This window comes from Zootoca vivipara, chromosome 17, assembly GCF_963506605.1.
Source record: "Zootoca vivipara chromosome 17, rZooViv1.1, whole genome shotgun sequence".
Lineage (NCBI taxonomy): Eukaryota > Metazoa > Chordata > Lepidosauria > Squamata > Lacertidae > Zootoca > Zootoca vivipara.
In genome coordinates, this window is record NC_083292.1 from 28,128,409 (window position 1) to 28,153,816 (window position 25,408).

At 47.9% G+C, this 25,408-nt stretch overlaps 1 protein-coding gene across 3 annotated transcripts in view; it reads left to right on the plus strand.

Annotated features, from left to right (window-relative positions):
* POLA2 (DNA polymerase alpha 2, accessory subunit) overlaps window positions 1–25,408 on the plus strand; it is a 41,325-nt gene that overhangs the window by 4,294 nt on the left and 11,623 nt on the right. The window contains exons 3-15 of one of the 3 annotated variants that reach the window (XM_035098932.2): window positions 110–195; window positions 725–782; window positions 2,184–2,293; window positions 3,744–3,937; window positions 4,601–4,689; window positions 5,655–5,810; window positions 7,162–7,224; window positions 7,845–7,887; window positions 8,991–9,115; window positions 10,274–10,312; window positions 13,437–13,510; window positions 14,508–14,613; window positions 20,670–20,776. In XM_035098932.2, the coding sequence (XP_034954823.2) occupies window positions 110–195; window positions 725–782; window positions 2,184–2,293; window positions 3,744–3,937; window positions 4,601–4,689; window positions 5,655–5,810; window positions 7,162–7,224; window positions 7,845–7,887; window positions 8,991–9,115; window positions 10,274–10,312; window positions 13,437–13,510; window positions 14,508–14,613; window positions 20,670–20,776 (1,250 nt within the window). Of the gene's footprint in view, window positions 1–109; window positions 196–724; window positions 783–2,183; window positions 2,294–3,743; window positions 3,938–4,600; window positions 4,690–5,654; window positions 5,811–7,161; window positions 7,225–7,844; window positions 7,888–8,990; window positions 9,116–10,273; window positions 10,313–13,436; window positions 13,511–14,507; window positions 14,614–17,558; window positions 18,485–20,669; window positions 20,777–25,408 lie in introns of those variants that run through there. The other 2 variants (XM_035098933.2, XM_035098934.2) reach the window with 2 other exon arrangements.

Genomic DNA, 25,408 nt, shown 5'->3' on the forward strand with positions numbered 1-25,408 from the left:
AGCAGTGCGTGCCATGTCTGCCCTGTTGGTCCCGGCTAAGCCAAAAGTGTTGTGATGATGGGAGGTGTTGGCTTCCCTGGGGTTTCGACGGCTCGTGCTCTTCTTTCAGGTGCTGCACAAGCGATCTACAAAACCTCAGAAGAGGAAGGAGAGCCATTACCCTAGAATCAGAGATGTCAACACCATTCAAGAACTGTATCCTCCCAAGCAGCTGAGCGTGGCTCAAACGGAGGGGCCCCTTTTGGACATGGCAGCAAAACGCCCTAGTGGTAAAACTAATCAAATGCAAGCTTTATCTCTCTGTACCCCACTGTTGTCTTCCAGTGTTTGGGTGAGAGAGGAAAAAATCTAATTTTAAAAGGGGTGAATTGGAGCAATTAATCCCCCCCTTTTTTGCAGTGGCTGCTATTATGGGGTTCAGCCCTTGACTCTTGATTTCAGTGCTCTGCCTTGAAATAGGCACGCTAATACTGAAGAGGAGAAGGCATCTAAGCACGTGCAAAGTGCATTGGCTTCACCAGCGTAACCTATGTTCCACACCCATGTAGTCTTCTCCACCTCGTGCACCTCCACTCTCCTGGACCACATCTGCCCTCATGCTTTGCCATTGGCTCTTCTGGGGTGGGACCGATGGGGGTCGGACAACCAGTGAGCAATGATGGCTCTTGTGTAGTTTTAGCTCATGTATTTTCGGTGTGCATTTGGCTCCCTTGACTCTTCTTAGTCTCGATGTAGAGGAGGAGGAAGAAAACCTTCTAGATACCTACACATCGCCATCAAAAGTAAGTATGTGGAAGGAAGGAAGTTTTGAAGAACATGCATAGGAACAAGCTCGCAACGCATCTTGCACACGTTGGCCGGTGCAGGAGCATTGCAACTTAGAAAACTGTGTGCACCTGTGACCTGCATTTAAAGCAGGTGCCTTGCCTCTGTGCTACCTTTAAATCACATCAGACTATTTATCTATCTAGTCCCATGTTTATCCTCTCTGGCTTGTGGCAACTCTCTAAGCCAGGCATCCCCAAACTGCAGCCCTCCAGATGTTTTGGCCTACAACTCCCATGATCCCTAGCTAGCAGGACCAGTGGTCAGGGAAGATGGGAATTGTAGTCCAAAACATCTGGAGGGCCGAAGTTTGGGGATGCCTGCTCTAAGCTGTCAGGCAGAGACCTGCTTTTGTGCTGGGACAATTTTTGTATGGTATATTTGTATTTGCATTTTTTATTGATTTGTATCAATAAGAGCACTACTGGGACAGGGCAAGGGCACGTCTAGATGTCCAGCACTCAGGGCTGTGTCCAACTAAGTTCTACTTAGAGTGGACCCAATTAAATTAACGGGCTGAAGTTAGTCATGCTCATTAATTTCATTGGGTGTCCTCTGAGTAGAGCTAACATGGGGTGCAAACTTCTCTCGCAGTGGCCAACCGGATATCTATAGCAAGCAAGAGCTGAGTGCAACAGCACCTACAATTGGTAGCAAAAGACATACCGCCTCTGACAGTGGAAGGAGAACTTAGATTAGATATTGTGACCCGCAGCCACTGATTAGCTGCACAGAATCACAGAATTGCAGAGTTGGAAGGGATCAACCTCTGCAGTGCAGGAATCTTTTGTCCAACGTGGGGCTTGAACCCACAACCCTGAGATTAAGAGTTTCATGCTCTACCAACTTGAGCTATGCCAACTCAATAATTTGACTACCCCTCTTTTGGCCCTCACTGCCTTTCGCTGGAGCAAATTTCCTAGTTTGTGTGCTGTGTAAAGGACTTCCATTGTGTGTCCTGAATTTTCTTCATCTGGGACTGGGAGACACCTCTGCCTGAGACCCTGGAGAGCCGCTGCCAATCAGAGCAGAAAACAGCCGTCCAGATGTTTGTAGTTTAGTCTTTCTTTCTTTTAAAAAAAGGCAAGGAAGGTGAGAAAACACAATGTATAGTGTAGAGCCAGTTTTTCTCCCTCTCTCATATAACACCAGAGCCCAGTGATGCTGGATGATGGGAGATTCAGGACAGAAAGCAGGTAGACTTGTGAATTATCCCCCATCTAAAACACTGCAGAGCTTCTGCCAGCCCGTGTAGACAGTACTAGGCTACATGGACCAATGGTCTGATTCCTGTGCTTCCAACAAGGCCCCATGCCACCACTCTGTGAGGCTGAGCTGCTCTACCCTTTACTGTCTAGCAGGGATCTCAGAAGCGGGTGATAACCACACCGGAAAACCCGCGTTCCAAGCGGACTCTCTCCAACTGCAGTCCCCGCCTGGCCTTCTCCCCCAGCAGCTTCTCTCCCAGGTATGCCGTGACGCAGCCCGTAAATGTGTGGCCCACCTCTTTCTTTGATTAGCCAGCTTTGCTTCTCCGAAGGACTCGGAACCTGCCTCTTGTTCAGAGATGTCAAAGTGTCCTTAAAGAAGAGGGCCCATTCCGGCGGCGGCACAAATGCATTGCAGCTGAAAATGGACCCATTTCTGGTGGAGCTTTGAGGTGCAGCAAGCCAAGTCTTGGTACAGTAGCTCAGTAACTGCTGCTTTCACTTTGCCAGTTGAGCGTGATGCGTGTCTAGCTGTGGTGGCACCAATCCTTGGGTTGATTTGCCACATGCTGAATTTGCCGGAGGTCCTCTTGGTGTGCCAACTTGGTTGGGTGAATTGGGCTTCTTTGTTTTTGTTTTAGATGCTGGGTTTGTTACAGGGAAAGCCTTTCCTAGGAAAAGAATCTGTGTTTTCTAATCTAGTTTTTAGTACTGCGTGTGAATAAGAGGGCAATCCTAACCCTAATCCTAGCTGCAGCCCCAAAACTAACCCTAGCAGCATATCTGCACCACAGGCATAAAACCGCTCTAAGAGCCCACATCTCTGCTGCAGAAACCACTGGGAAATGTCGCTGGGTGGAGGCCAAATGTGTGTAGGGGGTGGGGCTGGGTGCATGTGTGGGACCCACACCCCCAGTATCTCCTCTGTACTGGTTGCGCCTTGACTTTCATGCCGAAAACATTCAAAAGTTGGAGTGGCTGTGTCTAGCGTGCAGGGGGAGTTGGTTCACGCACTTCCAGTCATGTTTAGATCAGGCTGGGCACCTGAACAGTGCATCCCTTAAATGAAGATAAAAGCTGAATAACTTTAAAGTCTGTCGATGTCAGTAGGACCACTCGGAGCCTGACTTAATTGGCCACGACCTTATTGCTTATTACTCCTTGGCTCATTTCAGAGAGCATGCCCCAAACCATGGTTCAAGAGCTTCCAACAACATACTGAGGAAACAATGGTTGAGCTTGTTTGCTTTTTGGGGGGGTGTTCTTTACCACCTGCTTTAACGCTCCAGGTGCTGCGGCCTTCAGAGACAGAACAGTGGTTTGTCACTTCAGATGTGATACTAAGTTCTAGTTGGCACAAACTCAAACCATAGATTGGCATGTTAGTCAATCACAAACCATGATGCATCCATTTAGACACTTAAATACGGTGCAAGCTGCTGTTAAAGACAAGATTTCCCCTTCTACTTTTTGTTCTGTTCATTTTCTGCAGTAACATACCAGAGGAAAAAAAATGCCTCACTTCTCATACCCCTCCTAAGGTTTTTGTTGATTACTCCGATTAAAGACCCAGTTGTAACGGGATAAAACTATTTTAACACTGGGCAATACTTCTAAAATGTCGATGTTGAAATCAAGGAAGTGACCAGGTTTTCCTGAATTTTTAAAAATTGTTTCTCTTCTCCCCCTTGCTTGCCTGTCCTCCTCAAGTGCTACCCCTTCACAGAAGTATGGTTCTCGAAGCAACCGCGGAGAGATTGTCACCTCCTTTGCCTCTGTGCAGGGAACCTCCTGGAGGGGAAATGGCGGCTTGGCCACCTCTGTAAACCTCTTCCATTCCCCCCAAGATTCCCTCACCAAGCCCTACAAATTCATGTTCCAGGAACTTGTGGATAACCGTGAAGGTAATTTTTAGAAAACCCTCTATCTGTTTCTACCTGTATATGGAAAATCTACTGGACATGATCCAGCTAGTGCAGAATCTGATTGCAGAACTCCTGTTTCTTCCAGGATCTGCGCTATCTGCCTGCATGTCACCAGGCCAACTTAAGGTGTAGTCTGGAACCATACTTGATGATCTAATAATGTTGATAGTTTTTACTTGGACTTTGTTAGTTTAATTTATGTGCAGCTTACTCATTCTACATGCCTACTTTACAGTTTTCATCTTTTAATGTTTTTTTAAAAAATTGTGCAAATACAAACAAGACTCGACATAACAAACAAATCTACAGAAAACAAAGAAATAAAGCAAAAAACAAAAATAGCAAGAGGGGGGAAAGGGGGGGGAGGAAAAACAAAATCATGAACAAAAATGAAGTGAAATTAACTGTACAATACTATACCAAAACATCAGTTCTCAAACAGAATACTGTCCCTTCTGGAATAGATCTCTTTTGCTATTCTATTTATTTTCATTTTCATCTTTTAATTTTTGTGTGTTGTTACAATTGTTCTGTTTTATATACAATGTAAAATGAAATAATAATAAAAATGTAATAATAATAATAATAATACAAATATCCATCTTTATCTGCCTCTTTTCCTCCCTCTAAAAATGAAATAAGTGCTTTCCTGCAAGATGGAAGACCTTGGTGCGGCACTAAAGGAGCACTACAAAATAGAAGAATTTTCTTCTTTGACCATCCCTGTGCAGGTAACCTCTGTGTTAATATCTTATGGGTTGCTAGAGCTTAATTATTTACACAGGTGAGTGTATCTATAGTTATCCAGTGGGGTTTGTGAGCATTCTGCACATGCTCAGAGAAACAGTTGCTTTAAACTAGCAGTGGAGAATCTCAGGTTTCCAAGCCTCCATGTCACTACCAGGCCTCTCCATTTGGCCAATGAGGCCATTTCTGCCAAGCCCATGCCTGTAACGTTCTACATTTGATGTCTGTTGTGGGGGAGGTAGAAACGTGGCTGGGCAGAACAGGAGTTTGTGAACACCGTGGCTCACCTGATCGCTGGCCCCTTCCGTGCCCCACTCAGTGCTTTGCAAAAGTGCCATCAATCAGCTTATCGTTACCATGCTGGTCCTGTTTGGGGTGGAAAGGATTGCTATATTTTATAGCCTTCCCATTTGTGAACCAGATTAGACTTTTCTGGGTTATATCCAACTCATTTCTCCTTAATGTAGGCCCTTTGAAATGTACATGAAGTTACCCTGCTTTCCCTCTCTCCGTTCACAACAGCCCTATAGTGTCGGTTAGATAATATAATAATAATAATTAATAATAATAATAATAATAAAAACAGGGCTGCCTTCAGATGTTCTCTAAAAGTCTGGTAGTTGTTTTTCTCTTTGACATCTGGTGGGAGGGTGTTCCACAGGGCGGGTGCCACTACCGAGAAGGCCCTCTGCCGGGTTCCCTGTAACTTGGCTTCTCACAGCGAGGGAACTGCCAGAAGGCCCTCGGCGCTGGACCTCAGAGTCCGGGCAGAATGATGGAGGTGGAGACGCTCCTTCAGGTATACTGGACCGAGGCTGTTTAGGGCTTTAAAAGTCTGATGGACTCTAAGACAACCGCTTGGTAACATGGAGATATGCTGTGCTCAGGATTTTAGTACTTTAAAAAAAAAGTCCCTTCGTTTGTTTGTTTTTCAATGATGCTGGGAAAGGAGCCAATCACTGTCCTGGGACAAATCGGCTGCGATTCCAACGGGAAGTTGAATGCCAAGTCCGTCATCTTGGAAGGGGATCAGGAGCACTCCTCGGGAGGCCTGGTACCTGTGGATGTATCGGAACTCCAGGAGTACTCGCTCTTCCCAGGACAGGTGAGGCATTTGGGAAGCGGGGGGGGGGGGGGTTCATTATAATTAATTTATGAACCACCTTTTCACAGAGAACAAAAGTAGTCATCATTATCATTAACTTTACAGTGGTACCTCTGGTTAAGAACCTAATTCGTTCCGGAGGTCCGTTCTTAACCTGAAACTGTTCTTAACCTGAAGCACCTCTTTAGCTAATGGGGCCTCCTGCTGCTGCCGCGCCACCGGAGCACGATTTCTGTTCTCACCCTGAAGCAAAGTTCTTAACCTGAGGTACTGTTTCTGGGTTAGCGGAGTTTGTAACCTGAAGCGTTTGTAACCCGAGGTACCACTGCATTGCGCTAGCCAAAGGCCATGGCATCATTCACAAAGGGAACAAAAAGAAAAGCAACAGTAACCATAAAAACCATTAAAAAAAATCAGGCACTGCAGATACAATAAACTACGATCACATCTATATAATAGCAAGGGGTTCTCAGGTAGAATGTGCCAGCTTAAATGTCCGAATCACCTTTGCCATTGACTGCTACTTTATAAGTTACGAAGTCATCAGTATCACTCAGCAGCCATTTCACCCTTTCCACTCTGTTTGAGTGTGTTCCGTTCGTGAGCAGGGGTTTTATAAGTCGGTCTCTTGGTTCTATAAATAGCGGGCATTGCAATAAATAGTGGTACAGGTCCTCTTTGCCCACACAGACAAAGTCTCTCCTTGTACTGTACTTTGCCGTACCGACCATCCACCACCGCCGAGGGCATCGATTGGAATCGTAATTCTGTAAAAGCAATTCTTATTACGGCAAGTGGGAGCTTTGTTAAATAACAAGCTCGGATGTGCTTCGTTTTGATAAGTACAAAAGTAGTCATAATAAATAAAACAGAAGAAGTACACAGCCAAGCTGAACAATTTCCACACAAATTATAATTTGATCTGAAACAAAGATACCAAAAATCCATGTCAATAGCGGCAACTAACCCCCCCAGCCCCACCCCTGCCAACAAAACACCCTAAACAATACCCAGCACAAGAGTTTGTTCAGCCGCCTCAGCTTTTGTAGCTGGAGTCAGTCAGGGCCCTTCCCTCCCAGGCCAGGTGGGAACAGGCCTGCAAGACAAGGGAGCAGGTCTTCCAGGGCTCACAGCCAAGATGACAGTGGAGATGAAACTTAGCCATTGTGGCTAGTAGCCATTCAAAGCCTTATCGCCCATGAATTTGCCTTTCAGAAGACTTGCCTGCCTTGAGAAAAGTAAATAAATTATGAACGCATTCCTTGCTTTTGCCACTGTCTCTTTCCTGCAGTGAAAATAAGCAAAAAGTTGCTGTCGATTGCCTGTCTTATTTCCCCCTTTCATCTTCCAGGTTGTGGTTATGGAAGGCATGAACAGTACTGGGGAGAGGCTGGTTGCGTCCAAGCTGTATGAGGTGATAACTTTTTAAAAAGAATTTAAATGCATTTCCCTACCACATTTCATGACCTTGTTGTTGTTGTTTAGTCGTTTAGTCGTGTCCGACTCTTCGTGACCCCATGGACCATAGCACGCCAGGCACTCCTGTCTTCCACTGCCTCCCGCAGTTTGGTCAAACTCATGTTCGTAGCTTCGAGAACACTGTCCAACCATCTTGTCCTCTGTCGTCCCCTTCTCCTAGTGCCCTCAATCTTTCCCAACATCAGGGTCTTTTCCAAGGATTCTTCTCTTCTCATGAGGTGGCCAAAGTATTGGAGCCTCAGCTTCACGATCTGTCCTTCCAGGGAGCACGCAGGGCTGATTTCCTTAAGAATGGATAGGTTTGATCTTCTTGCAGTCCATGGGACTCTCAAGAGTCTCCTCCAGCACCATAATTCAAAAGCATCAATTCATGACCTTAAAGTCAGGTTATTTTGTTCTCACAACCAAATTATTTGCAGAGGCTTGGTACAGAGAGAGAGAGAGAGGAGAGAGTTGCAAGCCTCATGGAGATACGGATCTTTTCTCTCTGTTTAAAGGAAGATGGAAGCACATTTAACTCCCCCCCTTTTTTCTCTTCCCCCCACCCTCCCTCAGGGCGTACCGCTTCCTTTTTATCAGCCTGTGGATCAAGCAGAAGGTGAGTTAGACCCAGTGCTTCAAAGAGAGGGGCTGGGTCTCAACCTTGCCTAAAACAGGGGTGGGAAAGCTTTTCAACCTGAGGGCCACATTGCCTCATAGGCAACAGTCTGGGGGCCGCATGCCAGCCCCCAGCCCCCCACGTGATACATACAACCAGAAGCAGTCTCCAGAAGCAGCTTCTCAGCTGGAAAAGTTGAGGAGGCAGGGAGGTAACAGGAGGTGTTTCTGAGAGCTTCCTTGTGCCTCCTTCAGAGGGCAGGTCTCCGCCCTCTAGCCTGCTGGGATCCTCCCAGGGATCAGGGATCTCTTGGGGTTCAGAATCTGCTATCCCCATCCTACTGAGACCCTCGTCAGAGTCCTCCAGCTCCAACTCCCCAAATTCATCACCATCACAATTTTATCTGTATGCTGCCTTTCTGTAGTTAAAACCATGCGCAAGGCAGTTTACAGCATGAAAAGATTCACATAATTACCGGAAGTAGTCATAAAGAAAAATAAAACACATCAAAAAGTACACAACAATAAGATCTAAAAATATACAAAAAAACCCAGTAACAGCAACAAAAAATCTCCTAAACCTAAACAATACCCCAGCAACCTCAGCTTTTGTAGCTGGAGTCAGTCCGGGCCCCGCCCTCCTGGGCCAGGTGGAAAAATGCCACTCGGCCTCAGGGTCTGTTCCCTTTCTCCATGACACCTCCACGGCAGTCCTGCACCTTCCAACATTCAGCTTCAAGTGCACGGCATCCCCTAAAAGAGTAGGGATACAGTTTCACTTCTCTATCAACTGGATAGGTATATGCCTATCCATTTAGAGTACCTCGCTGAAATTCTCATTGGCTTCTTGAGTTTGGCTCCTGAGATTTTCACCAGCCTTTCACCCTCCCTCCCGCCCACCTTCTTGCACGCAACCCTAAGGACTGGAAACTTGCAATTTTATTTGTCCCCCCCTCTCTCCCCCACAAATGGAATACAAAACTTTGTATCCAGTACCTGGTTCTGCTCTTGTATGGAATTCATAGCTCGGGATCTGTTCAGTGTAGGAACTTGGTTAGTAATGGAAGTGAAGTTCCTGTTTTCAAAGCCCGTTAACCCTTTCAGGTCCAGAGCTGCAGATGGTCCTCGTTGCCTGTGGTCCTTATACCACCTCGGACAGCATCACCTACGACCCCATGTTGGACCTGATCGACGTTATTAATAGAGACAAGCCAGATGTTTGCATTCTGGTAAGGGCGAAGTGTCTGTGGTTGCTTTATAGAAGGGCGGGGGACCCATTTTCAGCCTGTGGGTTTCAATCGCTTGTGGGCAAACATCTATGAGCCACATACCAATAGTAGCCAAGGGGTGGGCAAGGTGGACAGCCAATGGCGTCGTTTCTTTCCCATTTGACCAGCCCGAATCAACGCAGGGCCTACATGCTGGCGAGACGAAATGTGTTGCCCTTGGCAGTGCTATAGGGGAGATTCTAGAAAACTCCACTCGTAGAGAGACTCTGCCCCTATGGACAGAGACAAATAGAATCAGTTGCACATGTTCTTTCGAACTGCCCCTGGTATCAGACAATTTGATCTAAGTTCATTAATCAGTTGGTTGTTAGCAGGGAGAGGCATTCAAGCGAATGCAAGGTAGCCTTCCTTATGTTTACTCAGGATGGGACTAAGACGGAGATAGCAGCCAGGTTTCTGCAACACGCAATGAGGATTCGTGAATGCTGTACAACATTAACTTAAGTTTTAGATGCAGGGTTTTCTTTCTCATTCTTTTTTGGTTCTTTTGTATTAAACCCTACTGGAGTCTTGTACGTATGCCAATAAAGGTTTGAGAATCTGGTGGCGAATATCAGGCAGAGCAACGGGTGAAGCTCTTAAGGTTACATTTCAGCCAAGAAAAACATTCAATGAGGATATGGCTTCGAGAAGTGCCCTGAGAGCCAAATGAAGAGGCGGGGGGGGAGGTGCATTTGGCCCCCGGGCCCTAACCTCTGCTCTATATAGGTTATCAGTAAGTACCGTAGCTAGTTGCCAGTCTGTATCCTCCTCAGTAGCCAAGGATGAGTAGTTGAAATAAATGAAATAGCAATAAAGAATGGTGGCTGGTTGTGATACTGTTCTAATGACGGAGGGGGAAGGCAGAATAATGAAAGTCATCAATGCATGGGAAGTCAGTGTCATGTTTATCGCATCTGGTAAATGTTAGATTTTTTTTTGGGGGGGGGGGGAGGAAGTTTTCCTGTGACTCCAGCCCAAGAATTGAAAGCACATCCTTGTCCTGCTACCATTAATTGACGGGGCTCTTAATAGATTTTTCAGAAATGTTGGTGGCGGTTAATTAGGGCCTTGTCGTCCCCTCTTTGATGACCTTCATTTCCTTTGATTGTTTTGCAGCTTGGGCCTTTCCTTGATGCAAAACACAAGCAAGTTGAGGTAAGTTCAGAGTAAATGGGCAATGGATTTGAAAGTTCATGTGTCGTTGGTTTTTTGTTGTTTTAGAAACCCTGTTGACTGTGTGTCCCACACTTTCCTTTTTGGAATCCTGTTGTGTATGGGGGCCCCTGATTCTTAAAGCAAACGTCTAGTCCAGGGGTAGGCAACCTAAGGCCCGTGGGCCAAATGTGGCCCAATCGCCTTCTCAATCCTGCTTGCGGATGGTCAGGGAATCAGCGTGTTTTTACATGAGTAGAATGTGTGCTTTTATTTAAAATGCATCTCTGGGTTATGTATGGGGCATAGGAATTCATTCATTTTCTCCCCCAAAATATTGTCCAGCCCACCACATGCTCTGAGGGACGGTGGACCAGCCCACGGCTGAAAAAGGTTGCTGACCCCTGGTCTAGTCCTTAACACAGTATTTTCCTAACTAATGACAAATAGTATTTGTGTGTGCGCGCGCACAAATACGCGCACGTTACCTTTTCCTTAGATTAAAATCGGATGCACATTTTGTTCACAAACTCCATAGATCTACTCCAGAGATATCTAAGGGAGGGTTTTTTTTATTAATTTGGCAGACATCCAGGGCCATAGTGTGGAAAGCAGGACTTGCAGGAGAAAGGTTTCTTTCGAGAAACTTCCCAGCTTCTCATTTAATTTTCAGATTTCATTTAAAAAGCAGCAATCTAGAATTCTTCCTTGGCAGGGGCATAAAAGACGTCAGCTGAGGTGTAGTGGTTAGAGTGCCACACTAGGGCCTGGGAGAGACCAGGGTTCAGATCTCCCACTCACCCACGAAAGCCTGCTTGGCCCAATCCCTGTCTCTCAGCCTGGCCTACCTCACACGTTTCTTGTGAGGATAAGATATAGAGGGGGAGAACCATGTTCACTACCCTGAGCCTCCTTCAAGGGAAGGAGGATTTTAAAGGTAGTAGTAGTAGTAGTAGTAGTAGTAATAAAATATGCAGCCAGTACTCTTTTCCAAGTCTTTCGGAAACAAAGAAATGCAAGGTTAATTGTACAGTGGTACCTTGGTTCGCGAACGGCTTAGTTGCCGAACATTTTGGCTCCCAAACGCCGCAAACCCAGAAGTGAGTGTTCCGGTTTGCAAACGTTTTTCGGAAGCCAAATGTCCGACGCGACTTCCACTTGAGTGCAGGAAGCTGTGGCAGCCAATTGGAAGCCAGGCCTTGGTTTTCGAACGGTTTCGGGAGTCGAACGGACTCCCGGAACAGATTAAGTTCAAGAACCAAGGTACCACTGTGTTTTAAAAATTTATTTGATTCTCCCTACTAACATTTAATTAATTAATTCATTCCATTTCTTAGCCACCTTCTGCCATAAGGTCTATGGCAAGCTTTATAAAAATGGAATCATACAATGATATACCGTGTTTCTCCTAAAATAAGACGTGCCTCTAAAATAAGCCATGGCACGATCTTTTAAAGGCAAAAATATATAAGACATCCCCCCAAAATAAGACATGTTGGGGGGTACCGGTACCTACCCGACCCAGCGGGAGCCGGCAAACGCAGCAGCGTGCGCCAAGCCCCAGCCCAGCGGGAGCCCCAGCACAGAGACGCGCCGAGCTCCGACTGAACGGGCCCCAGGACCCGGCAGCGGGCGGCGCACGAAGCCGCAGGACCCGGCAGCAGCCCCAGCAGCGGGCTCAGCGGGCGGCGCGTGAAGTCGCAGTAGCTGGCAGGAGCCGGCAGCAGCCCCAGCCGCGCCGCGCCGCCCAAAGCCCAGGGACCCGGCAGCAGGCTCAGCGGCCGGCGCGCGAAGTCGCAGTAGCCGGCAGGAGCCGGCAGCAGCCCCAGCCGCGCCGCGCCGCACGCACAAAGCCCAGGGACCCGGCAGCAGGCTCAGCGGGCGGCGCGCGAAGTCGCAGTAGCCGGCAGCAGCCGGCAGCAGCCCCAGCCGCGCCGCACCGCACCGCACCGCACAAAACCCAGGGACCTGGCAGCGGGCTCAGCGGGTGGCGCGCGAAGTCGCAGGAGCCGGCAGGAGCCGGCAGCAGCCCCAGCCGCAACGCGCCGCGCCGCACGAAGCCCAGGGACCCGGCAGCGGGTGGCGCGCGAAGTCGCAGGAGCCGGCAGGAGCCGGCAGCAGCCCCAGCCGCACCGCACCGCACTAAGCCCAGGGACCCGGCAGCGGGCTCAGCGGGCGGCGCAAGAAAGCCCCGTACCATGCTCAATAAAAAAATAAGACATCCCCCGAAAATAAGCCGCAATGTGTTTTTTTAGAGAAAAAATAAATATAAGACGTGTCTTATTTTGGGAGAAACACGGTATCTATATATATCTATATATAGAAAAATGTAGAGTGTGCATGTTTGTTCAAACGAACTTTTCTCCACAACCGCTTACCCGGTCGTCCTCAAATTTGCCCACAACATTGGGAGCGCATGTGAGAGTGTCTCTATCCACTTACATTGTCCATACACACACCTAGGACAGGTAGAAACCTGGATTTGTATACAAAAAATTGCCCCCTCCAGTGGACATCCAACAAACAACATCCAACATACTGCCAAAACCCAGGACACAGGGGGACTCTGAAGGTGAGGGGAGTCTGAAGGGGGACTCTGAGTCTCCATTTAACAGACTGAGCCACAGCAACACGTGGCAGGGCCAGCTAGTATGTATGTATGTGTATAAGTAAAACAGTTCCAAACAGAATAGTGTAGATTAAACAAATGAAGCAGAATTCTAAGGAGTGATGGGGGTGGGAAATCTCTTAACTGTCCAGGGCCAGGGTAAGAAACTATACAATGAAGGTGCCAGACACGCCTCTGTAGGGAGGGAGTCCCACGATTGGGGGCTGCCACAGAGAAAGCCCTGTCCTGAGCCACCATTCTCTGCACTTCCGAGGGTGTTGGAACTAACAAGAGGGCCCAAAACCCAAAATGGGGGATGGAGGTGGTCTTTCAGATATTTGGGGTCTAACCGTGGACTCGTTATCCTGTGTGGATCTTGCCGATCTGGGGTCTCTGGCAGAAAAAAGATCTTCCCCCTTAACTGGTGACACGGGGGATTGAACTTGGGACGTTCTGCATGTGAAGCAAATGCTCTGCCACTGGGTTCCTGTTCTTCCTCTGCTTTTTCTTCTCCCCAAGGACTCTCAGCTCACTGCCTCGTTTGAAGACATCTTCAAGAGGTGCATGAAGATGATAGTCGAAGGGACAAGGAGGTGAGAACAAGAACATGAGAAGAGTCCATGGCCCATCTAGCTCAGCCTCCTGTATCTTGCAGGAGCTAAGCAGATGCCTCTGGGAAGCCCAAAAGAAGGACGAAATCGCAACAGTGCTGTCCTCACTTCTGGCTCAAAGCAGCTGGCATGCTGTGAGAGACTGCCTCCGACAGCGGTTATAGGACATAGCCCCCATGACTAATACAGTGGTACCTTGGTTCTCAAACTTAATCCGTTCCGGAAGTCCATTAAAAAAACACAGCGTTCCAAAACCAAGGAAATAGAAAATATAAAATAATGCAAAATGGATTAATCCATTCCAGACTTTTAAAAACAACCCCTAAAACAGAAATTTAACATGAATTTTACTATCTTACGAGACCATTGATCCATAAAATGAAAGCAATAAACAATGTACTGCAGTCACACGATCAATCAATCAGTAGCTGAACTGGGTTCCACACAGTCACAAAAACAAAACAAAAAAGCAAAATAAATAGCAAAACCAGACAGATCTCAGCGTAACACTCAAACCGGAAGTGTAACACTCAAAATGGAGCAGGTTCGGCTTCCGAAAAAAGTTCGCAAACCAGAACACTTACTTCTGGGTTTGCAGTGTTTGAGTACCAAGGTGTTTGAGAACCAAGGTACCACTGTAGTAGGAAGCAGGGTCAGATGGGAAAGGAATTGTTCACCTGGTAAATAATTATCTTCTGGAACTCGCTGCCACTAGATTTGGGGTGGCCCCTAGCTTCAGTAGAGGGTAAGACCCGGAAGAATGGTGGCAACGGGGACCCATCACCATCTCTTGGCCACAGAAGCCAAGTGGTCCAGAGGAAGTGAGAGCTGTTGCCTTTGGGCTTCCCTTGTGGGCTTCCCTGAAGCAACTTGTCAGCTGACAGCTCCCAGGATTCTTTGGGAGAAGCCATTAAAGCGGTATAAGAGCGTTTTAAGTGTATAGTGCAGAGGGGGCCTTAGCTATTCTGTTTCCCAACAGTGCTGGATCACACCTTGTCATCGTTCCTTCGCTGAGAGATGTCCACCATCACTGCATCTATCCCCAGCCGCCTTTGACTTGCGAGCTCTCGAAAGAAGACAAACAGGTGCTTCCTACAATCCAAAGGCAGTGCCTTTGTTTAAAGCTTTTCTGTATGTGTGTGCACAGCTGGAATATCTGTATTTTGGCCTGTCAGGTGAAGCTTGGATGTTGGTGGCTTTCAAAGCCTGGTAGGAACCCTGAAGTTTCTCAGATGCTCTGTGAGGCCAGAAATCAGCCTTAGTCCGTCTGAAGACATCAACTTCAGCCAGAGTGCCTTCCATCAGCTTCGGCTGGTGGCTCAGCTATGCCCCTATCTGGACAGGGATAGCTTAACTACTGTTGTCTATGCTCTGGTCACCTCAACGGTAGATTACTGCAATGCATTATACATAGAGCTGCCTCTGAAGATGGTTCAGAAAGTTCAGCTGGTGCAGAATTCAGCAGCCAGGTTGCTCACCGGAGTAAGACGGTTTGAGCATATTATTCCGATCCTGGTTTGACTGCACTGGCTACCAATTAGCTTCTGGGCCCAATTCAAAGTGCTGGTTTTGGCTTATAAAGCCTTAAATGGCTCAGGACCGCAATACCTCAAGGACTGCCTCTTTACATACGAAACTACCCGGACCCTGAGATCATCTTCTGAAGGCCGCCTTTGTGTGCCTCCTCCTTGAGAGGTCCAAAAGGTGCCAACATCAGAACAGGCCTTCCCTGCAGTGGCTCCCCATCTATGGAATGTTCTCCCCAGGGATGTTCGCCTGGCACCTTCATTATACACCTTTAGGCGCCAAGCGAAAATGTTCCTTTTTAACCAGGCCTTTCATTGATTTGATTGACATCCTATGCCCTTTTAAAATGTGGACTTTTGGGGGGGGTGTTATTGGGTGGTTGTTTTTATTTCGATTATGGATGTTGTGGTTTTATATTTTGATTTTATTCTGTAAACCGCCCTGTGAGTATACGAATAATAATAATAACAATAATCTGAAAATTAACACAGAAGCACACAGGAAGGAGACTGAAACAGAGACAAACAGGGGAAGAACCTGTGATTATCTCAGTTACACATGCTAGCTGCAGTAGGGTATACCTTACACCTTTACCTGAGAGGTCTGCATAGGAACCTGGTACTCAGTCGGGCTATTGGGGTCAATCTAGCTCCGTATTGTCTACACTGACTGGCAGCAGCACTCCAGAGTTTCAGGCAGTGAGTCTTCCCCAGCCTTACCTGCAGATGCTGGGGATTGAACCAAGGACCTTCTGCAGGCAAAGCTGATGCTCTGGCACTAAACAAAGAACTTTCCCACTTCAAATGAGTCCCCTTGCATGTTCAAGTAAATGAGGAGGGGGGCCTAGGAAGGGTGTTCCTGCTGGCCACGCCCCTCCCTTCACTAAACACATGAAGGATCCCCCCCTCCTTTTAACACTCCTTGTGTGAGTACACTCTGCATGTGCAGGATTTAGTTGGATTCCATGAAATGCTCCATTTCCCATAAGGGGGAGCTCCCAGCTGAAGAAAAGGCACTGTGTTTGCACTGCTGTAGGCTGTGCTCTTCTGGGCAAAGCCTGGTGTTTTCCTCTTGCTCCTGACGGAAGTTTGGAGGTGATTTTAGTGAACTCCCAAGTTTGGTATGGGGTAGGGAGACCTGGAAGCCGGTACGGCTTTTCCCCACAATGAATTTTTTTTTCTCATCGGAGCCGATGAACTCTTTGCTGCACTCTGAAAAGTCTTTTGTTTAGACCAGTGTTTTTGGTCTACGATTCCCATCATCGCCTACCTAGCAATGATAGGTAAAAGTGGTAAAGGTAAAGGGACCCCTGACCATTAGGTCCAGTCATGACCGACTCGGGTTGCGCGCTCATCTCGCATTATTGGCCGAGGGAGCCGGCGTATAGCTTCCAGGTCATGTGGCCAGCATGACAAAGCCACTTCTGGCGAACCAGAGCAGCACACGGAAACGCCGTTTACCTTCCCGCTATAGCGGTTCCTATTTATCTACTTGCATTTTTTGATGTGCTTTCGAACTGCTAGGTTGGCAGGAGCTGGGACCAAGCAATGGGAGCTCACCCCGTCACATCCTGGTCCCATCACCTCCTGGCAAATAGAAGGGGAAGAAATGGAGGCAGTGAGAGATTTTACTTTCTTGGGCTCCATGATCACTGCAGATGGTGAGGATGGATCACTGCAGATGGGAGGAAAGCAATGACAAACCTAGACAGCATCTTGAAAAGCAGAGACATCACCTTGCCAACAAAGGTCCGTATAGTTAAAGCTATGGTTTTCCAGTACAGTAGTGATGTATGGAAGTGAGAGCTGGACCATAAAGAAGGCTGATTGCCGAAGAATTGATGCTTTTGAATTATGGTGCTGGAGGAGACTCTTGAGAGTCCCATGGACTGCAAGAAGATCAAACCTATCCATTCTTAAAGAAATCAGCCCTGAGTGCTCACTGGAAGGACAGATCGTGAAGCTGAGGCTCCAATACTTTGGCTACCTCATGAGAAGAGAAGACTCCCTGGAAAAGACCCTGATGTTGGGAAAGGTGGAGGACACAAGGAGAAGGGGACGACAGAGGACGAGGTGGTTGGACTGTATTCTCGAAGCTACCAACATGAGTTTGACCAAACTGCGGGAGGCAGTGGAAGACAGGAGTGCCTGGCGTGCTATGGTCCATGGGGTCACGAAGAGTCAGACACAACTAAATGACTAAACAACAACAACAAGGCTATTGATAGAGATGGAGAATCTTAGCCAGCAAAGGGCTTCTCAGCTATCCCAGAGTCCAGCTGTGTGTGTGTTTCGGTTATAGCGCTTTCTGAGGAAGCATAGAGCGCATTCCTAATCGGAGCCCCTTGGCAGGAAGTCCTACGTCATTTACTCTGCAGCAGAAATGTGGGGGTTTCCCTGGAGCAGCTTGAGCTTTTCCCACCAGGAACCAGATTTGTCTGTAGCCTTTCTGAATGTGTCCCTTCCTTACACACCTCCTTACTTGCCTTATTTATTCATTGAAGGATTTTTACCCTACTCTTGGCATAAGAACGTCAAAAGAGCACTACAGCAGGATGAGGCCAAAGGAAGGACGTGTGGATCCAGAATTGGCTTCCACAGTCACTTACGGACCCATTGTTAAAACCGTGTTTATGGAAGACAATCTTACTCGGCTACGAGTGATCGCCAAAGAAGAAGAAGAAGAAGATAGTCCCAGCATCCTGTTCTTACAGTAGCCTACCAGATGTCTCTGGGGGGAAAAACCCAAGCAGGAGCTGAGTGCAACAACAACTGTGCCCGCTTGTGATTCTCAGCAGTCGGATACTTCAGGACATTCTGTCTCCAACAGTGGAAGTTGAACATGGCCACAGAGAGCCTTATCCTCCATGAAGCCTCCTTTTTTAAAAAATCGTTTTTTATTGAAACTTTTCAATATAGAATACAGTAAAAGCCAAACTATTCTAAATAAAAACAAAAGAGAAAGCAGGAAACAAAGCAGGAAAGGAAGGAAGGGTGGGAAACAGAGAAAAATTAGAAAAAGGGGAGGAGGAAGAAGAAAATATGAAGCCCTCTATCAGAGTTGTATCTTTACCCTTGTCACACACACAGGGCAGTGTGTAGGCTTCTAACACACACACACTTTATTTTCAAAACAGCCTTGTGAGAGTCTAGGCCAGGGGTGTCAAACTCAAATTCATCGGGGGCCGCATCAGCAGTTTGGTCGCCCTCAAAGGGCCGGTTGTGTCTGTAGGACTATGTGTCCACTCTTTATTATCATAAATTATTGTCACTGCATTCAATTATTACTGTTTTTTGTAATAACGTAAGCTCATTCCCGCCCCCACGCGGATCACATTCCTGCGTCGTGGCGCGTGTGTGGGAGGGGATGTAAACGAGGGAAATTTGAACAAAAGGTGGGGATCGACGGCTTCCGGGGGGGGGGGGGGGGGCTCAACTAAACCTTCGGCAGGAAGGAGAAAGCCACTGCTGGGATTAAAAACCTGCAGATGGAAAGAGGGCTTCCCTCTCCCGCCCTGCGCACACCCAAACCCCGCTAGGCAGGATGCCACACGCTGCAACCCACCCCATGCTTTGGAGAGGGGCAGGAACATGCGGTGCAGCGCCAACTCCCTGCTTTGCTTTTGCATCCTCCCTCCTCAGCGCCAGAGTCCCTTCCCCTCGCGCTGAGGGAGGGCAGCGGATTTCCCGAGGAGGAAGGCGGCGGTAGCCCCAGCGGACGTGCATCTTCGCCTCAGAGCTGCTCTTCCCCCCACCTGCGCTGTTGTCGTCTTCGCCGCCGCCTCTCCCTACCGGGATTGCAGGCAAAGGAGGCTTGAAAACCTCCCCCCCCCCAAAATTCCCCTCCCACCTACTCGAACCGCGAGGCGACTCCATCTGGAGCCCTACATCACGAGGGGCTGAGAGGAGGCGGCGGCAGAGCGGGAAGAGCAGGAACCCATGCCGTCGTTGCCGCCTCCCTCCCGGCCGCCCCCCGGGGAGCAGCTCCGCCGGAACTGAGAAGCCAAAGGGCGGCTCGGGGGTGGGGGGCAGAGCAAAAGCCAGGCACCCTCCCGAGTGTCTATGAGGAGAAAACGGGGGAAGAGGGAAGAGAAACCCGGCTCCATCAAGAAAGCGGCTGTTGCGCTTCGCCTACTTCCCCCTCAGGCTCACTCCGCGTCCCTTTCGCCCGCTCGCTCGCCCACCTCCCGGATGCAGCCAAGGAGAGGAAGGGAAGCGGCGGGCGGCGGCTCCCCAGTGCCGCCTCACTCACTCTCGCTCTCGGAGACAACAGCAAAGCCCACCAAAAAAAATCCAGCGCTGCTCCGTCCCGGCACCAACTTTGCCGGCGGCGCCTGTAGGGCTTTCCTATCTCATCGGCGGGCTTCCTCCTCCTCCTCCTGCATCTCACTTCCCCGTCTGGCCGCTGTGCCACCGCCAACCTCAGCCTCATTCGAAATTGAAATTCCCTGGCCAAGGCCGTCAGCGCGGCTCCAGCGCCCTGGCCTCCGCCTGCAGCCCCGCCCCCGGTTTTGACCCTCGGCCAATCGCAGGCTCCAGAACTACTGTCAGTGCATAATGTCGGCGGCGGCTACGCGGGCCACATGATGAGGTCTGGCGGGCCGGATTAGGCCCCCGGGCCTTGTGTTTGACACCCATGGTCTAGGCTGAAAGAATGTTGTTGGCCCAAGTCCAACCAGGAAATTTCATGGCCTAATGGGAATTTGTACCCAGGTCTTCCCCAGCCTTTGTCTGACATTATAACCACTACACCACAGTAGATAAACCGGGATTATCCCCATTTCTTCCCCCTTGGTGGTATTGGATACTGATGTGGCAGATAAAGAAGTACTGTATTTACCCAAATGTAATGCGCACCTTTTTTGGCCAAATTACGTCGTGAAAATTAGGGCTCGCATAAGGTTTCATGGTGTGTTTACATTCACCAGAAATACTTTTTTGGTTTCAAATTTTGAAAATTGAGGTGTGCATTAGATTCGATGGCACATTACATTCGAGTAAATATGGTAACTGAGGGGAGTTAATATCAAAACACTTGTAGCGATCCGCGAGGTAGAGTCTACAGTCATACCTCGACTTCCGAAGTCGACAACCCTGGAAGTCTTTTTGCTGTGCGCATGCCCCGCACGTGCGTTCTGCGCCGAAGTGGTGCGCACGGTCGGCACATGCGCAGAAGTGCGAAATCGCGCTTCGCGCATGTGCCGAACGGGCGCTTCAACAGCCGAAGACTTGGACTTACGAAGATGGCTGTGGAACGGATTGTCTTCGTAAGTCGAGGTACCACTGTACATTGGTCCCATTTTACAGATTTTTAGTGGGGGGGAGGGAGTGGACCAAGACCATGAAAGCTACTTGATGCTACTTGAAAATTTATGATTCTGACCTGGTATTCAAACTCTGAGAATCCCTGAGCTCTGCTGAATCTCTTCTCTATCTGCCCCCCTCAAAGTAGTGAGGAAAGAGCTTTGTAACTGCCTCATATCTTGAGGCCCTGATTCTTGTCCTGCTTTTTTAAAAAAAAAAAATCTCCTGCAGTGTTTTCTACTTGAATACCCGATTTGGGAGCTGTTTGGTCAACCCGCACAAACCCTCTCTCCCCTTTTCTCCAATTCCAGAGGGTTCTCTTCGTTTCTGATCCCTGCACCTTGGAGATCAATGGTGTGGTTTTTGGCTTGACGTCTGTGGACCTGGTCTTTCACATGGGCTCAGAAGAAATTAGCAGGTATGTTCAAAGCAGGGATGTACCGGTAGATTCGCAGAACTGTAGAGTTGGAAGGGGACACCAAGGGACATCTAGTCCAACCCCTTGCAATGCAGGATGCTCTTAAACTCTAAAACCCTGAGGTGTGTGTGTTTTTTTTCCAGCCTGAGGGCCGCATTGCATCTTGGCCAACCTTCCAGGGGGGTCACACGAAAGTGCTACCGTGTTTCTCTGAAAATAAGACACCGTCTTATATTTTTTTTTCTCTCAAAAAAACCACACTATGGCTTATTTTCAGGGGATGTCCTATTTTTTTGCTCCTCCTCCTGATGCGGCCGGCATAGCTGCTGCGCCTATCACTATGTCTTATTTTTGGGGTATGGCTTATATTCCGTGAATGCCTAAAAATCCTGCTATGGCTTATTTTATGGCTACGTCTTATTTTCGGAGAAACAGGGTAGGTGGTGCCAGAGGCAAAAGTGGGGTGAGCAAAAAAATGTAAATTTTACACACTCTTTTCTACCTCCCCCCCCCATCTACACAAATAAAAGGCATTGCCATAGCTCATGGACACATTCCAGCGAGGCCAAACCCCTCAAGGAGGGCGTGGAGCAGGCCCAGTGAGGGCCATGGGGAGAGTCCTGAGGGGACTGAGAGAGGCCTGCAGTCACCCCCCAGGCATGTCTTCCCACCCCTGTTCTAAAACCTTAAATCCTCCAGCATTAAAATGAAGGGATTATTAATCACCCCCCAAACACATCCATTTGCTGGCTGAGATTGTGTTCATACTGGGAGGTACTGTGGTTTAGTGCTGTATTTAGCTCCTTGGTGTGGTCATTGTTCCTTGAGCAATTTTCTGCTGCTTTTTAAAAGGATATCTGCTGATCTTCAGACAGCTGTGAGTGTGGAAGATGTAATAATGGGGGGTGGGGGAAATGACACAGCATGAATCAGGCATGATTCAGAATCCAATAAGTGTAATCGGTCTGTGAGCGAAAGAAATGTCAGCCCTGAGCTGTGGAATCACTTGGCTTGATGTCACACAAAATTCCCTCTTAAGTTGCTCACGGCTTCCAAAGTACAGTCCCCATTTCTGCTGTAAACCCTTTGCTCTCTCTCTCTCTCTCTCTCTCTCTCTCTCTCTCTCTCTCTCTCTGTGTGTGTGTGTGTGTGTGTGTTTTTACACCAGGCATCCCCAAACTGCGGCCCTCCAGATGTTTTGGCCTACAACTCCCATGATCCCTAGCTAACAGGATCAGTAGTCGGGGAAGATGGGAATTGTAGTCCAAAACATCTGGAGGGCCTAAGTTTGGGGATGCCTGGTTTACACGCTTATGTTACCGTGAAACCGTGTTATTAATTTTGCTAGTACTACACTTGAGGCATATGGGATGCGGGTGGCGCTGTGGGTTAAACCACAGAGCCTAGGGCTTGCCGATCAGAAGGTCGGCAGTTCGAATCCCCGCGATGGGGTGAGCTCCCATTGCTCGGTCCCAGCTCCTGCCCACCTAGCAGTTCAAAAGCATGTCAAAGTGCAAGTAGATAAATAGGAACCGCTACAGCGGGAAGGTAAACGGTGTTTCTGTGTGCTGCTCTGGTTCGCCAGAAGCGGCTTTGTCATGCTGGCCACATGACCTGGAAGCTGTACGCCAGCTCTCTTGGCCAATAAATCAAAATGAGCGCCGCAACCCCAGAGTCGGTCACGACTGGACGTAATGGTCAGGGGTCCCTTTACCTTTACACTTGAGGCTGCATGTAACTTATGTATGGTAGGAGCTTTTTGTATTAACATTAAATCTATTTTTTATTGATACTTACCAAGAGACATACAAATATAATACACCAAAATAAAAGAAATGTTTAAAAAATCTGATCTAAAAAGGAGCAGGAACAAAAAGAAGAAAAGGAGGGGGGGAGAAGAAGAAGAAGAAGAAGAAGAAGAAGAAGAAGAAGAAGAAGAAGAAGAAGAAGAAGAAGAAGAAGAAGAAGGGGAGAGAGAGAGAGAGAAAGACATTGGGTTCTGTCTGTCCTCTAAATGTTGTACCTTTTTCTATAAGCCAATTTCTCCCCCCCCAATCTTTGACTCCAGATATTACAAGTTCATTTTCTCTTTCATGCCCAAAAGTCCGCAAGACGTTTCCAGTCCTTAATAAACTGAAGCTCAATCCAGATAAGGCTGAGGCACTGTTAGTGGGGGTTCCCCAGACCAGATGGCTGGGAGGTTGCCTGCTCTTGATGGGGATACATTCCCTCTGAAGGAGAGGGTCCATAGCCTGGAGGTGTATTCCTGGATCCTTTGCTGTCACTTGCTGTCACTTGAGGCTCAGGTGGCCTCAGTGGCACAGAGTGCCTTCCATCTGCTTTTGGCTGGTGGTCCCGCTGTGCCCTTATCTGGACAGGGGCAGCCTAACTGCTGTTTATGTCCTGGTAACCTCGAGGTTAGATTATTGCAGCGCGTTACACGTCCCTGAAGACAATTAGGAAAATTCAGCTGGTGTGGAATTCGGCAAGCTCACTGGGGCAAGACAATTTGAGCATATTTCACCAATTCTGGCCCAACTGCCCTGGCTGCTAATTAATTTCCGGGCCCAATTCAAATTGCTGCTGGTTTTGACCTATAAAGCCTTAAATGGCTGAGGACCGCAATACCTCAAGGACCACCTCTCCCCATATGAACCTACTCAGACCCCAGGGAGGTTCGGCTGGCGAACCTTTTAGGTGCCAGGTGAAGAGCTGGAGATGTCCCCTGCCTGAAAAAATCTGGAGAGCAGTATAGGCAATACTGAGGGAGCAATGGTCTGGCTCCCTATGTTCCAAATACAGTGGTACCTCGGGTTACAAACGCTTCAGGTTACAGACTCTGCTAACCCAGAAATAGTACCTCAGGTTAAGAACTTTGCTTCAGGATGAGAACAGAAATTGTGCTCCCGGCGGCACGGCAGCAGCAGGAGGCCCCCATTAGCTAAAGTGGTGCTTCAGGATAAGAACATTAGGTTAAGAACGGACCTCTGGAACAAATTAAGTTCTTAACCAGAGGTACCACTGTGTTGTGCTCTTGATTGTGTGCAGAGTTCCTTCTGTCTTAGCCAATGAATCAATCATCTGGATGGGTTGATCTCCAGACAAGAAAGAAAGAAAGAAAGAAAGAAAGAAAGAAAGAAAGAAAGAAAGAGGGAGACTGTCTCACTTCAAAGTGCAGTTCCTGAGAAAATCTCCTGACAAGTGGTATGCCTCAGAGGTCGGCTGGTGCCAGCCGGCCATGGCCTGTCATTAAGTAAATCAAGCCACACAGTCTTCCTCTGCCTTGAGGGTTTGTGTCACATCCTCTCTTTTCCCTTCACCATGTGTGTTTCTTCTTCCTCTTTTATGGGGAGACGGCGCCCCGTTTCTCGGTCAGCACCATCGTCACCTGTTGGTGGCGTCACACATCTCTGAGCAAAAGCGTGCTGTGACTCGAAGTTGTGTTTTTAGCCTTGTGGCACCAGTTCTCCGGAATTCTCTTCCCTCAGGAGGGAAACAAGCCCCGACATTAGGATTTTGACGGTCACTGAAAATCTTTATTTCATACGAGGTCTGAACCGGTGGTGACTGACCAGGAAAGAGACCTTCAGGTGTAGTGGATAACTCGATAAAAGGATAAAGGTGAAAGAAGCAGATTCCATGCTAGGAATAATTAAGAAAGGGGCTGAAACTAAAGCCGGCTATATCATGCCATTAATGCAAACCTGCACTTGGAATTTAAAAGAGGATTGGACAAATTAATGGTGGATAATTCTAGTTACAGGTGGGTAGCCGTGTTGGTCTGAGTCGAAGCAAAATAAAAAAATTCCTTCAGTAGCACCTTAAAGACCAACTAAGTTTTTATTTTGGTATGAGCTTTCGTGTGCATGGCTCATACCAAAATAAAAACTTAGTTGGTCTTTAAGGTGCTACTGAAGGAATTTTTTTATAATGGTGGATAAGTTTATGTTCTACCTTGATATGCCTCTGAATACTACCGTAGTTGCAAGGAATCACTAGTGGGGAGAGCATGCCCTGTTTTTGGTCTTCCCACTGGGATTTCTGGTTCATCACTATGAGAACAGGATACGGCACCAGGTGGGCCTGATCCAGCAGCTAGGCTCTTTCCATTCTTTTCTCCCAAACTGGCCTGTTTTTTTTTGTTTTTGTTTCCTGAAGTTTTAAACTTCTTGGTTTTTATACTGTTTATGACCTGTACTTTTTTAAAAATATTATATTTCTGTACACTAGTTAGATGTCCTCTGGAAGTATTGTTGTTGTTTAGTCGTTTAGTCGTGTCCGACTCTTCGTGACCCCATGGACCATAGCACGCCAGGCACTGGAAGTATAGTGAGTTATAAATTCTGAATCTTTTCCTTCAGCCCAGTGTTTTCGTCTGTCATGTTACTTCATAACAAGAGAACGGGCCTTTTGCATGGTGGTTCCCCTAGTGTGCAATGCTCTCCTCAAAAAGACTCACATTGTGTCACCATTGCAGTATCTTTAGGCGCCAGACCAAAACATTCCTCTTTACCCCAGGCTTATGGCTATTAAATAATTATGACCTGTGGGAGAGAGGACTGTTGTTGTGATGACTATTTTATTCATTAGGCTGTCCGTCTGTATGCTTTTTATTATGTTTTTATCACTGGT